The sequence below is a fragment of the Etheostoma spectabile genome, chromosome 8 (assembly GCF_008692095.1).
Source record: "Etheostoma spectabile isolate EspeVRDwgs_2016 chromosome 8, UIUC_Espe_1.0, whole genome shotgun sequence".
In the NCBI taxonomy this organism is placed as follows: Eukaryota; Metazoa; Chordata; class Actinopteri; order Perciformes; family Percidae; genus Etheostoma; species Etheostoma spectabile.
The window spans coordinates 5,594,535-5,609,000 of NC_045740.1; the positions used below are offsets into that span (position 1 = coordinate 5,594,535).

Consider the following 14,466-nt stretch of genomic DNA (forward strand, 5'->3'; position numbering starts at 1 on the left):
GTCTGTTGCGAGCAATGATGACGCAGTGAATAGTGACTATCCTCTCCGACCAATCAGTAGTCTGCAGGTTTTCACCTCAACTGAGGTAGTACTAAAAATAGTAGCAGTTACCAGGGACTTTTTTTTTGTGATGAAAAACCAAAAAAGGCAAATTAAAAAAAAAAGACAAATAAAATTAGCATTTGGAAAGCTGCAACCAGTGATTACACATAGTTAATATTTCTGTTGATCGATGAGTTGCCTAATCCTTTCATCCTCTTGCTATTTGCATTTCTAAGTTTCAGTTGTCCTTTGCCTCTCTTTGTCTCACAGGTATGAAGGCACTGGGCGCTCCCTTTCCCTCAAACTGATTCAGCAGTTGAGGCAGCAGAGTGCAGACAGTCAGCAGAGCATGTCTGCCGAGAACAGGAGCACCAACACAGAGAGGCTAGCAACAGGTAAATATCTGTGTGTTCAGTGTAACCATACCCCCCCCGGAGCCAGACCTAAAAGGGAAGCTCGCTGGTGAGGGTCTGCTGGTAGGTTAAGACGGGGACCTAGGCATGCTGCCCTCTGGGATAATAGACTGGTTCTAGCGACGTGGAACCAGCGCTAGTGTGGGATGTGGACTAGATTTAGCTGGGCTCACCTACACACGGCAGTGGGTCTGGAACCAAACTCCTTATCTGGAGTTGTCCAATGTGGGATAACTGTCAGAAAACGGATGGACTGACTGCTGTTTATCTGTCTCTGTTCACAGCTCGCTCCCTCATTGAGGTTTCTCTTCACGAGTCCATTCGGTATGCTCCGGGAGACGCTGTTGAGAAGTGGCTGAATGACCTGCTCTGTCTGGACTGTCTGAACATACCCAGGCTTATTTCTGGCTGCCCACTTCCACAGACTTGTGACCTGTATCCTTTATGCATGTTAAATGGCTGTCACTGTCATCTGCATTTAACCCATCCTATAGGCCTCCACAAGAGCCACATCCACCCAGGACCGACTCCAGTCTTTTTGCCAGTGCCTTTTTGGTCATGGAGCACTGACAGAAAGTTTTTTTTTTTTAACAAAAAGGGGGGAAGAAATAACGATATCCAAGGCGACATGTGTGATAGAGCTACAAATGATGATTGCTTTATTTTTACTTTATTGATTGTTTGGTCAGAAAATACACAAATATTATAATTATATTCAATTTACTACCAAATAAGACAAAAAAAGCAGCAAATGTGAAATTTTCTTTTGCATTAAAGTCAAAGTGAATGACTAATTGATTATTGCCTGCTCTTAGGAGGTATTCAAATAATAAACAATTCATCTCTGTGCTCTTGTTAATCAGATCCACTTAAAATATTTCTAAAGATAGAATTTACGTTGGGGCTTACCCAGAAAGTTTCTTATGTTGGACTAAAACCATAATCTTACGTTAATCAGATAATCCGACTGATCATTAGGGATTCAAATTGCAGGATATCGGATTGTTTGTAATAAATCTGTAATTTTTTGTATACCACTGTAAATCATGTAACTAAATGCTTCTTTGCTGATTTGTCTGAGAGAGAGAGACACTCCTAAACCCACTCTGTCCAGATATTATGTGAACAGAGACACACTATTCTGTTACCACAAGGCATCTGAGGCTTTCCTGCAGAGGTTGATGGCCCTCTATGTGGCATCGCACTACAAGGTGATATTGTTAGCTTTTGTTAAAATAACTTGTTTTTCCTGGAGAGCATAATGTCTTGCATACAGTGTTGAGTCACCCTTGTTTTTACTCACTGACTCAAATGTTTTCTTGGAATCCAGAATTCACCAAACGACCTGCAGATGTTGTCCGATGCTCCGGCCCATCACCTCTTCTGCCTCCTGCCACCTGTTCCTCCTACACAGAACTCACTACCTGAGGTCCTCGCTGTGGTGCAGGTGAGACCCTTTCAGAAGAAAGACTTCCACCAAATCAGCCATTCCTAACTTACCTAAAGCATTCAGACACAACTTCAAACCCCCCCCCCCTCTTATTTTTTAATTTGTCAAGTTTATTAACTAGACTTATGTTTTTGTTCTTCCTTTTTCCCTCAGGTGTGTCTGGAGGGAGAAATATCTCGGCAGTCCATCCTAAACAGTCTGTCCAGAGGGAAAAAAGCCTCTGGTGACCTCATTCCCTGGACGGTGTCAGAACAGGTACACGCTAGTCACAAAGCTTTTGACAAAATCATTACAGCTCACGTTTCCACAGACACAAATCTGAATTACAATCTGCTCTTTTCCTTGTAGTTCCAAGACCCAGAGTTTGGCGGCCTCTCTGGAGGCAGAGTGGTGAGAATTGCTGTCAATCCAGATTACCAAGGGGTAAGAGCTTGCAAAGTCCTCAGGGTATTTGTCCAGTGTTTAATTCATCTGGATGTACTATATGTAACTGGTTTTCCATCTAACCACCAGATGGGCTACGGCTCCAGAGCTCTCCAACTGCTGCAGATGTACTATGAGGGCAAGTTTCCCACCATGGATGAGAGTACACCGTCAAATCACAATGAGATCACATCCGTCAGCAGTGAGGTAACACAATTAAATGTATTTGGAAGCTATTCATTACTCACATGACGTGTAACTAGAGTAAGAATACAATTCAGAGATTAGATAAAGCAGATTAAATGCACACTTCTGTTACAATAGCCTTGTTGGTGTCTCTTGTTGTCCAGGCGGTCAGTTTGCTGGAGGAGGTGATCACTCCACGGAAGAAACTCCCTCCTTTGCTGCTGAAGCTGAGTGAGAGGAGAGCAGAGAGACTGGACTATCTAGGAGTTTCCTATGGTCTCACTACACAGCTACTCAAGTGAGTTTCTTTTAATATGGAGAATGTGAAGTGATCGTAATATTTTTTGCAGATTTAGAAATGTCAAAAACTCTTGCAACAGGTTCTGGAGGAAAGCGGGTTATACTCCAGTCTACTTAAGACAAACCCCTGTAAGTATAAAATAAATGTTCTGGTTTGTTTCTGCACATTGTGCTGTTGTCACATGTTGTAATGATAGGTGTGTGGTTGTCTCAGAATGACCTGACAGGAGAGCACTCCTGCGTGATGCTGAAGGAGCTGAACACAGATGAAGCCCCAGAGCAGAGCCAGTGGCTGTCTGCATTCTGGAAAGGTGAACTTCCACAACTTTTCCTCCACTATCTCTGGAGGTCTGGTTTGTTTAAATATTATGGACTGACAGTTTTTGTTTTCCTCAGATTTCCGCCGGCGCTTCCTGTCCCTCCTCTCCTACCAGTTCAGCCGCTTCCATCCAAGCCTGTCGCTCAGCATCCTGCAGAACAAGAAGTCCAAGGAGGAGACGAGCAGTAAGACTCCTCTACTAACTGACCTGATCAGGTTTTCTCTGCAACTCGCAGACCTGATCTAACTTGTCTTTGACCTTCACAGTTCTCAGTAGCGCCGAGCTGGCATCCCATTTTAGCCCCTACGACCTCAAACGTCTGGAGTTGTATTCGAGGAGCATGGTGGACTACCACCTCATCATGGACCTGATCCCAACAGTGTCTCGCATGTTTTTCCTCAAGCAGCTCGGTGACATCTCTCTCTCAGCCGCACAGTGTGTAAGATTTCCCATTAGTTATGGTCTGTTGTTTGTCGTGAACAGTTTCTTTGTGATAGAATAGATTGTCATACAGTTGTTGATTGTCCCTGTTCTTTCATAGGCATTACTGCTGGGCATAGGGTTACAGCACAAATCAGTAGAACAGTTAGAAAAGGAAATTGAACTCCCAAGCTCGCAACTCATGGGCCTCTTCAACCGTCTAATCCGGAAAATTGTGCAAGTAAGTCTTGAAGTCATAATCCATTGAATAAGATGATATAAAGAAGATGCCATAAAAACAACATTAATACCTTTTTAATGTGTTTACTCTCCTAGGTCTTCACCAGCATCCAAGAAAAAGCTATTGAGGCAAAGATGGCGACCACTAAAGACGTTTCCATGGAGCCGACTGTCAGAAGCCTTAATGATGATCTGGTATGTGGTCAACAATTTAGAATTATCATTCAAGTCATTTATCATGCAAACATGCAAAACATTTGCTGGTTTCAGCTTTAAATGTGAGAATGTGTTGCTTTTCTTTTTATAGAATTGTAAATTAAATATAGTTGGATTTGGAGCTTGACAGGGTCACCTCGAGCCCTAGCAAAGTGTAAAGGGTTTTTTCTCCATTTTATAGATCTTGCAATTAACTGAAAAGAATCAACACATTAATGATAAACTGTTATTTGCATTCCCTTACCTTTTTTGTTTGAGAAAAATGTATTTGTCACTTACAGAATGAAGCAGCTAAAGAGTTTGAGGAGAGACACAAGCAGGATGTAGAGAAAGTGAAGGAAATGGACATGGAAGAGTGAGTATGAGCTTCGGAAGGGATGTCCTTAGTAATTATTTGTGTGTAGCATTTACTGTATTTGTAATGTCCTGTTGTATTTACAGGTACAAGATCCGTGGAGATGATGAGGAATGGGACCAGGTGTTGAAGAAAGCAGGGAACACCGCTATCGTCAGCATCAAGAGGTGCAGTTGTATTCAGTACTTTTGGCAAAAGTTTGGTTGTTATGGAAATGTTTGTAACAATTTCCTACTCTTAACAGTGACAAAAAGAGAAAGTTGGATGGAGGAAACACCAAAGCAAGCAATGGGGCTCCCGAGCATGGGAAAATAAAGAAGGAAATGCAACACAGCAAATTCAAGAAGAGCAAGGACAAGCATGGCAAATTTGGAAAAAAGGCTTGACAGTAAACGGAGCTGTGACAGGACAGTGTGTACGCACAAAGTTGCATTGATATGATCTGTTATTTTTAAGTTTGTCTAATCTTGGACTGACTTGCAGATACTGAAAAACACCCAAAAGACTGGATATCTGCTGTCATTTCTTTTATCCTCAGCATATAGTTTTTTTTTATTCTGCTGTCCAAATACACCTGCATTTCTTCAGTATGTCATAACAAGTTTGTTGCCTTGATTCATGCTGTGTACAACACTGCACAGAAACTGCATATCAACAAAAAATAACACACTTGTACGATATAGGTTTAATTTACTTTTAGTTATTTCAAACATTTTCACAGTATTTTAGTTGTCATGGATTTCTACAAAGACTTGTAAAATATTATAGGAAAAGTCTTTTAAACAAAAATTTGAGGTATGGTTGGCTGTACGTTTGACTGAACCAGTCACTTGAACACCTGAGGTTGTATTTCTATCCACTTGTGTTTGAGCTGCTGTTTCACGGTGTCTGGTGCAAATATATAGTCTATGGCCTGCTGGGAGAGTTTCCATACGGCTTCCCGACTGAGACCAAACGTTGAAGCTGCCAGCTGATATTCCTGAGACAAGTCTGTACTGAAGACCCCCTTATCATCAGTCTGTAATGTGACAAAGAATAAAAATATTATTGGAGAACTTTTGATTTTTCTCACCATTAGGCATTATCTCAGGTTCTACATCAAGGGTTCTCAAAGTTTTGACGACAATTTAAGGAGCCAGCCTATTTCCAAAAAGAATCATAGTATATCATAAAGAATATCAGTGTTGTATGTCATAACAAAAGTATAGTAGGTCATAAAAAATCACATGGTATAATAGGTCAGTATGAATTTTAAAAGTAAGAATAGTACAATATGTCAGTCATTGTAGATTATGTCAAAAAAAGTCATAGTACAGTATGTCAAAGTATATAATATATCAAAAAAGTCGTATTAGTCATCAGTGTTTGTGTGGTCAATTGGATGATTGTGGGATGGGCTAGTTATCAGTGCCTTCTGGTGGCACCTGGGCCTGGGCCTCCCAGATTATAAACGTAGGCCCTTCTACTCATTCTCTATCTCTCTCCGATATGTACCCTCCATGGTGATGTGGCATTTTAAGTTTATCTTTGGTTCTCCTTTGCGCTTTTTGTACAATCACAACATGCACACACGCCACACTGTCATACAAGAACACCCTACATTACTGATTAACATTCACATGCGACATGCCTTTGTTATTCTTTTTCAATTTACTTACTTGTTAAATAAATGACAGTTTAATACTGGTGAATCTCTGGTATGTGTCATGGCAAGACATGTTATGAAATAAGTCATAAAAAGTTATAGCACATCAAAAAAAGTCACAACATAAAAAAATTGTATAGTATGTCATTAAAAAAAAAAAGTTTGGTTTAGTTGGAAAAAAAGGATTTTGTGAGAAAAACCTGTAACAAATGAATTAATACTGTTGGTATCACTGTCTGTGAAGTGCAAAGAGAATACACCTACACAAATCACACTTGGATGCCCCATCTGGTACCAGTACTTGAAATGATGTTTGGAGTAACACGGTACAGTTTGTCCTTTGACATTTGATGTCAGGCAAAGCTCTACAAGAAAAAAAAAAAGTTAAGAAATCAAAAAACAAGTCACCTTATTGTGCACACCAAAGAAATGTAATCATTTCATATCCCTCTTACCCAGCGGTATGTTGTTCTGCACCACTTTGTCAACAAGACTTTGAGATCCACCCATTTCAGGATGCAAGAAGGTGCCGTGACCAATCCTGTCTGGAGGAAGGTTCAACAGTAGATCAGACTCCTCCAGCTGGGTAGGTACCTGCAACAGTGTTTGTTGTAATGTCAGCTCACTCACAGTAAACGTGACTAAAGATAACGAATAACCTTAAAAATGTTATGGTCATACTTCTGAGAGATGCAGTGACAACTTCAGTCCACAGTTCTTGGCCCTCTGTAGAGCAGGAATTAGGTCTTTTCCGTGACCAACCTTAAAATTAAAAGTACATTAATTAACAGAAATATTGTGACAAAATCCAGCAGCAATCCTCCCCTTGGAGGAAAAACCGTTGTAATGTGTATGTGAAATACACCCACCAACTGTAAAATGTAAAAACTGTTAACAACAAGGTCTAAGTCATATTTTTTGACACTTAAAAAAAAAGTAATCTACCATACTGGGATAAGTCATAGCTATTACCAGAAAACCTCAGCAAATTGTACAGCAGTCAGCAGAATGCAAAGATCACACTTTCGGTAAGCGACAAAATTAAGTTTTGCTATGCTGCTTTTTTACTTTCAACCAACTGGTACCTAACATGTAGGTGTTTTAATTCTCATGATGCTCAATAATAGAAGTATGAGTGTTGAGTAATAAACCTACCACCTGTATAAGGCAGAATATGTTGACACCAAGATCCAAGTCATTATATTTTCAATAACAGTATTATTTGGCACTTGAAAAAGCAATTGAGCTATTACGAGAAAACCTATAGTTATCAAAAACTGGGTGTTTCGACTCAAATGATGCACAAAATTCAGAGTAAAACTATTATTTTTACTGACCGTTGGATCTCCACTGAGGTCAAGTCCTACCACCAAACCATCAGTAGACAACATGAACTCTTCAGCAAGCTTCACTGTCTCCATGGCAACGTCAGTCCCATTCCTGCGATCAATTGCCACCAGAAACCTTCAGGACAAATGGGCACCTTAAGAACCATGCACTACTGTGGCCAGCACTCAAGTTACTGGATCAGAATAGGAACACATTCCGCAGTGTGGTATTATCATCAGCCAATGATGGTCCAACACAGCCACACCCCACACACCTGAGATACATTTCTGGATTTGTTGCACACTGAAATAACACAGTCTAGGGCTGCACAATATATCAAGGGTTTTCACCGACGTGACGTTCTGGGCAGTAACCCAGACGCGCGGCCATATTTCAGCCACTTGGTCTAAACAACTTAACCGAGTATAATGGAGTTGGATTGAAGATGGATCGTACACATATCTAGCCATATATAAAAAAACAGAAAAGCATCCAAGATGCAACGGCATATAGGGAAGGACTTGAACCACAAGAAAAGGAACACTATTTTGAGAAATTACAGTTTATTGGCAGTGCAGATCCCAACAAGTTGGCTCCCTTTTCTTGGATCCATAGTCAACTACCTGGTTTTCTCTCCGAGCCCATACACAGCGGCAGACCTTAAATTCTACAAAGGTTTGACGGCCTATAACCATATGGTGTGTGGATGGGTAAGGGAGACGCAGTACCGAGTCATTAACAACCGTTGTGTTGTGAAGGCCAAAGTAAGTAATGTAATAATGTCTTTAAATCAACCTAACCTTACCTGTATGATATCATTACAATTCTTAAGGTGAAGCCAAGTGACTCTCAATTGTTGTTGGTTTTCATTTCAAAGAGCCCCAGTTGGCTATCTACACTGTACACAATCTCAGTGAGTTTGAGCTTTGCCAACCACAAGCACCTCCTTTCCTCTGATAACTTCGGGCATTTTTTCTCCCTGTTTTTTAATAACTTTTGGAAGTCGAAATCCGAGTCCAAATGTTTTTCTCGGTCTGACCTATTGGTACAACCTAAAACATGGCAATAATTAACAATTTTCCTTGATGACTTTTTGGATCTACTTCAGTGCCTGTGCTTTGTACCTCCAATATGGCAACTTCCGGTCTGATGATCCGTTGTGAAAACCCTCTATTGTTTTTTTATAGCAGTATTAACTGGCGTAATAAACACATCACAAAAGGCAGTGATATATCAAGAACTCTTTTTTGTTTTTGTTTTTTGTGTTAGCTGAAAGAAAATAACTGTAGAAAACTGCACGTTAAAATATAACTGTCATTGTTTAGTGGTGACCTCTATATTCTAATCAATGTTCTCTTTGTTAAAAGAATGGTGGAAATTATTTACTTTCGTTTGTTTTAAATTAGACAAGCAATGTGTTTTATTTAGCAGAATAAGGAAAGCAGCACAAACGCAGAACTTTAATTATCATTATATTATATGGTTATTGCGATATTCAACAAATGATCGTGTATTTTCTGCATATTGTTCAGCCCTAATACAGTCTATGCCTACCTGACATCAATGTCCACTCCTTCGTTTTTACACTGTCGGATGGCTTTTATGACAGTTTCAACATATCTTTTTTTAGTCAATCCTATAGGAAAAAGATAATAAACTTATTAAGTTATAATAATTTGATAAAACAATCCTGTCATTTAATCACATCATCAAAGTATTAGGCTCCATGTTAACATCTTTACCTGTGTTTTTCTCCTCCCTCGGTGTACTTCTCAGCTCTAAATATTTGACACCATCAGCTGCAAACTCCTTGATAACATCTGTAGCCACCTGGGAAGACAGAAAAGAAACACCTGTTACTGATATTCTGATAAGTTAGACAAAAGTCAACTAAAGCAAATTTTAGTTTCAACAAACAGCCTATCCTTACCATCAGGATGTCCTCCTCCGTGTCCACCAACTGATGGATGACCTTGAAGACCTGAAAACACCTGCGGATATGCGCGCCATGTTGTTTTAATGTTTAAGAACCCCCTCCCATCCCCTTCACACTAGGGCTGCACAATAACTGTTTTTTTTAAATGTCATTACGCAATAAAGACATTGCGAAAGACTCAGGTATTTTTAGAGTTAGTTAATAGTGTATCAGTAGAAAAATGCACTTTAAAATGTAACTAGGATTCTTTTTTAATGGTGCCTTTATGGCAATTTGTTGCATCTTATCAGTTTACTTAAAGCAGCAGAAAGGCAGAACTGAGTACATTTTAGTATCGGTTTATTTAGCTAGAAAATATTGTTATGGGGATTTTCCACAACGTTAGCGCATATTTTCCTCTTATCGTGCAGCGCGACTTCACACTGCTTACCACTGAACAATTTATACTCTATCGCATCACTTAATATAAGTCAAATAATCAAATAAATGAATGAAATGACGACGAAATAACCATCAATTAAAGGTAGCTAAGTAGCTTTAGGTCTAATTGATGATGACTGATGATGGCTATATTAAACTTTGCATTAAAGTTATACACACTCATCCAGTGTCCTCCGCTGGCTTTTGCCGATAGCAGTCATGCCGTGTTCAATGTTGAGATGCGGTTTTCGGCTGATGAGTTTCTCGATGGTTTGGAAGCTGACGGAGCCGTTGAGATGAGCGTGAAGCTCCTGGGGACGGTTAAAACACTGACGTTAGCATGTAGCCAGCTATTACATCACCGTAACTATCATACATTTAAGACTTTTTAAGCTCCACGGAGTCCTTTCTCTTCTAAAGATGTACCAATGCATTTGTGACTTACCACTTTTGGCAGCTCCCGATAAAAGACATCACACTCACTATCCATCCCAAAGTTTACCAAAGCCCGGGCTTAATAATCAGTGAGCCCTGAGTAACGGTAGTCAGTCGCTGACAACCAGCTCGCCTGTTTTCAGCATAGACAGTTAAAGGAAGGTTGTCAGTCTACATTTTTCTGTAGCACCACCAGTGCAACACAGAAACAAGTCCCCTCGTTAAGGTTCTGCTACTTCCGGTGAAACAAAAGGGTTCCAGTCCCAGCAGAGCTACCCGGCGCCTAAAAACTAATGTTATTCAAGGCTTTTCCTTCGAAGATATCATCTTTGGATTCTTTCTGGTAGTGACGTTTCTTTCCTTATTAATTAATGTATATCTTTGGCAGAATTTCATGTTCACATATTCCTTTTTTTATTTATATTTTTTTTAAGAAATTGAATATAAGAAAGCTTATCCCTTGGTGGCACTGTTGCCTTGTTTGCACACTGCACTGGATTACAGCTTTTATTAAACTTCATTCCTTTATTTAAAATAATTCAGAAAACATGTTGTGCTTTTCAACGTTACCTATAATATTATAATGGCTGTAATTATCAAGTTATTAAGTTTATTTTGAGAACAGGAATTTCTATGCAAAACACATGACAACATTTCAGTGGCGGAAGTAGAAAGTTTCTAAAAAAGTTTCTAAAAAACCTGGCACCTGTTCATTCCCCGTTTCTCTCCCCTTTCATATCTCCATCTGTAATATAAAAATAAATGCCTAAAATGCCCCAAAAAATAAATAATAGAAAGTATAGTAAAATATATTAATACCAAAATTGTTCAGGTAACAATTAAAAGTATTTGAGTAACATTAAAATACACTTTATTAGTTAAAATTACAATTTACTACTTTTATATTAGATAGCAAATACTTTAAACCATTGAATTTTAAAAAGTAGGCTAAAAAATGGTTGCTTTGGCAAAACTAGTTTCAAAATGTAAGTTGTAAATGTAAATCTTTTTATTGTTAAAAATGCCAGCACAGTACACTTAATAACATTCTCATTTTCTCATTACATAAAAAAATCCAGGAAATTCGGTTCAATCTGAAGATTCCCATAAGAAAACAATTATTGATGTTGGATGGAAAAATTTTCACATGGGAATGATGTATACATGAAATGCTGAATGGTGTTATTATATAAATATAAAACGTGGCATTTGTCCAGACCTTTTTGACTTATAGTAGGATTCAAGCTCATTCAAGACTAGCAATGAAAAAATAAAGCTGCATAATTATAGTTATAACTTAGTTCTTTTCTTTTAACAAAATATTTAAACATTTATGCAAAAAGATGTACCTGGAAACTGTAAAAAAATAATAATAATAAAAAAATACAGCGAGTAATGACGTATTAAAACTGTATTCCTACTTTTAAAGCAATTCTCCTCTTTAAATGGATACCATGGTTTCAGTCAACTTAGTCCAATTATGTTACGGCCTACTATACATGTTCATAAAATGTAATTATGCAATCAAAATAACCAAGTACGTCAACATAAAGGACGTAAGATATCTATTTTTTTTTAAATAGGTCAAGGCATTGTGGCTCCTAGACAGCACTGTGTTCTAAGGAAAGAATTGTTGATATGACAGTTAATCATTCACTCTTGATAACCGAGAACAGAAATACTCACTAGAGCAAATGAGCCAGTAATTAAGAGTTATTGCATTTAAACATCCCAAGGTGAGGGATGACGCTAAGAAACAAACGTTGACAGTTTTAATTAACAGTTTATGGACATTGTGTAAAAGCATACAGTTGTGAACTTTGCAAAAATAAAAAAGTCCTTTGAAATCAATTTTTTTCCTCCTAGGTTATGGTCCAGTCGTCAAAATGAAAGAAGGAGAAAGTCACTTTGTGTGTCTGTTCTGTCAGATGTATCATTGTTTTTTTCCCATCCCTTGTCTGATATGTTGTAGCCACTCCTTCAACATTTGAAAGCTTGGTCGAGCAGCAGGATCCAAGATCCAGCACTGTTTCATGATGTTATACACCACTTCAGGACAGCCATCTGGACAATCCATTTTGTATCCCTTCTCCACGCGAGGCACAACGTCTTTTAATGGCTACAAAATGGGAGAAGCAATGCAACTGGTCAAAAATACATCCAACATTACAGAACACAGTATATACATTACTTTTTCTAAACAAAAAATATAGTTTTGATTTTCACATTTTCATTAGAGGAATGTAGTTTATAGTCATTACATTACGTCAAAAAACTTTTTAGATGGTATACATATTGAACATTGTTAGGTTCTATAAGTCACAATAAAGTCACTTACCACATCAAGTGTCATTGAAATAGGAAAGAATCTAAACTTTAAATACATTGCTTAATCTCCGTCTTAAATCAAAGCCCTAATTCCTTCTTAATATTTTCTTGCTGCCTCTTTCCAAAAAAATATTGCTACTTACAATTCTCGGGTAAGGCACTCGGCCAAAAGAGTAAATCTCCCAAAGCAAAATACCGTAGCTCCAAACATCAGATTTGGTGGAAAATTTCTATTGATGAAGAGAAAAACACACATGTAAGAGTTTGTTTCAAACTACTACTCGACATGGAAATTGTTTTTATAAACAACAGTTCACCTTTTCTCTAAGGGCCTCTGGGGATGTCCACTTCACAGGCAGCTTGGCAGTGTCCTGAGAGGAAGAAGCCTCCTTGGTCAAACCAAAGTCACTGACTTTGGCTATGTTGTCTTCTGACACAAGAACGTTGCGAGCTGCTAAGTCTCGGTGGACAAAGTTATTTGTTTCCAGGTACGCCATGGCTTCACAGACGTCTCTGTAAAGTACAAGAAAACAAAGTTCCAAACCTGAAGGACTTTTCTTTTTATACTCTCAATCCTGGGTTAAAAAACATACAGCGCACATTTCCTTATGATCCAACAAAACATAGACAATCTTTAAGGGTTCACTGTGGAGTTTTCTTGCAAGTAAACATGGCTTAGTTCATTCAGTGTTTCTTGCCTACAATTTGTTGCATGTGTCTACACCTCTTGTACTGGTGCCGTGCTGCCTTTCAAACTTCTAATCATCACCAGCTGTCAATATGTGGAATTGCATAAAAACCTAGAAACCTCACACAGTTCTTGTTCTTGTACCTTTTATTTGGTAATAATGATCCGTTTTTAAAGAAGGCCTATGCAAGAGATTATTTTACAAACACATTCAGTAATTTGACATGCAGATCACAAAATACAAACAATTTGGGGAGCTGCTCATCAAAACATTGCTCCACAGTGCTACTAGTAATCAAAAACTCCACGGTCTACCTTTAATACAGTATAATTGTAGCCAACTGTAGTCATACGCACAGTACAAAATTAAGTAGAGCATCTCCACCAAGTACTGTCCGGCCTCTGGAACGTAAGTAGTCAACCAAACAGCCCTGAAAACAAATAAAGATGTCACATCTTTATAACAGTACTCTGGATGCTGACAAATTGTCAGACAGGCAGTCTGCTATCTACCTTGGCCATGTACTCAGTAACTATATACAGACTCCCATTCTCCTCTACAATCACTCCCAGCAGCTGCACCAGGTTATCGTGCCGTAGTTGCCTGAGGAAAAAGAGGAGCACAGAGACATTTTATGTGGTTTACATGTGACTTGTGTATTCATGTTTCTTAAAAATAAAAAAAATAAAAAGGTTTTTTTCTTTACGTCATAACAGAAGCTTCTGCAATAAAGGCCTGTGCAGTAGCGTCATTTTTTATGCACTTCACAGCTACTTTAGTCCCTCTGTAGTCTCCCACCATGACATCTGGAATGATCAAAAACAATAACAATGAACTGTAACTCACATTTAGCATTGTCTACATGTACTTTTATCCACCATTTATTCTATATATAACCAACAACAACAAAAAAACTAAAATTAAATGAGGTAAAAGATTTTTTTGTTAAATGTTATTCCTGGAATTTAATATAGTTAGGCAAGTTTGCTTGGTTAAGGTTTAACTTTACTTTTAACAAAACCTTTGCACAAATTAATGCAAATTAATGTTAATTCACATTTGTCATTCATTATGCATATCTTATCTCTGCAACAATAAATTAAAGTCAGGCCTGTTGTAAACTTAAAGCTACTTCAGTTTCAGGTTAAGGTTACTTTATTGGTACTTGTGGGTAAACTACATTGACAGTCTAAAAGGCAGGACATCCCTGACACTTTGTAGACCACCACATACAGTGGGGCTCAAAAGTTTGGGCACCCTAGGCAAAAATTTGTAGTAATGTGCATAAAGAAGCCAAGAAAAGATGGAAAAATCTCCAA

At 38.4% G+C, this 14,466-nt stretch overlaps 3 protein-coding genes across 5 annotated transcripts in view; 1 reads left to right on the forward strand and 2 right to left on the reverse strand.

Moving 5' to 3' along the window:
* nat10 (N-acetyltransferase 10) overlaps positions 1–5,025 on the forward strand; it is a 9,045-nt gene extending 4,020 nt beyond the window's left edge. For both annotated transcript variants that reach the window (XM_032522576.1, XM_032522577.1), the window contains exons 13-29: positions 313–437; positions 740–890; positions 1,570–1,666; positions 1,786–1,902; positions 2,059–2,160; positions 2,254–2,328; positions 2,419–2,535; positions 2,679–2,812; positions 2,895–2,943; positions 3,029–3,125; positions 3,211–3,318; positions 3,401–3,573; positions 3,676–3,795; positions 3,891–3,989; positions 4,292–4,365; positions 4,452–4,532; positions 4,610–5,025. In XM_032522576.1, the coding sequence (XP_032378467.1) occupies positions 313–437; positions 740–890; positions 1,570–1,666; positions 1,786–1,902; positions 2,059–2,160; positions 2,254–2,328; positions 2,419–2,535; positions 2,679–2,812; positions 2,895–2,943; positions 3,029–3,125; positions 3,211–3,318; positions 3,401–3,573; positions 3,676–3,795; positions 3,891–3,989; positions 4,292–4,365; positions 4,452–4,532; positions 4,610–4,751 (1,861 nt within the window). In that variant the 3' untranslated portion in view covers positions 4,752–5,025. The remainder of the gene's footprint in view (positions 1–312; positions 438–739; positions 891–1,569; positions 1,667–1,785; positions 1,903–2,058; positions 2,161–2,253; positions 2,329–2,418; positions 2,536–2,678; positions 2,813–2,894; positions 2,944–3,028; positions 3,126–3,210; positions 3,319–3,400; positions 3,574–3,675; positions 3,796–3,890; positions 3,990–4,291; positions 4,366–4,451; positions 4,533–4,609) is intronic.
* mapda (N6-Methyl-AMP deaminase) lies at positions 4,911–10,407 on the reverse strand. The gene is made up of 10 exons (XM_032522588.1): positions 10,141–10,407; positions 9,876–10,006; positions 9,270–9,330; positions 9,082–9,169; positions 8,894–8,975; positions 7,348–7,474; positions 6,692–6,772; positions 6,466–6,604; positions 6,275–6,375; positions 4,911–5,383 (listed from the first exon to the last, which is right to left on the reverse strand). Exons 1-10 carry the CDS (start codon positions 10,183–10,185, stop codon positions 5,192–5,194), a joined length of 1,047 nt encoding a protein of 348 aa, XP_032378479.1. The 5' UTR covers positions 10,186–10,407; the 3' UTR covers positions 4,911–5,191.
* Positions 10,408–11,218: 811 nt separating this feature from the next.
* The window catches only part of LOC116693565 (tyrosine-protein kinase CSK), a 13,516-nt gene continuing 10,268 nt past the window's right edge, over positions 11,219–14,466 (reverse strand). For both annotated transcript variants that reach the window (XM_032522587.1, XM_032522586.1), the window contains exons 8-13: positions 13,854–13,953; positions 13,660–13,750; positions 13,504–13,577; positions 12,776–12,971; positions 12,602–12,688; positions 11,219–12,249 (exon numbers count right to left, since the gene is read on the reverse strand). In XM_032522587.1, coding sequence (XP_032378478.1) covers positions 12,064–12,249; positions 12,602–12,688; positions 12,776–12,971; positions 13,504–13,577; positions 13,660–13,750; positions 13,854–13,953 — 734 coding nt within the window. In that variant the 3' untranslated portion in view covers positions 11,219–12,063. The remainder of the gene's footprint in view (positions 12,250–12,601; positions 12,689–12,775; positions 12,972–13,503; positions 13,578–13,659; positions 13,751–13,853; positions 13,954–14,466) is intronic.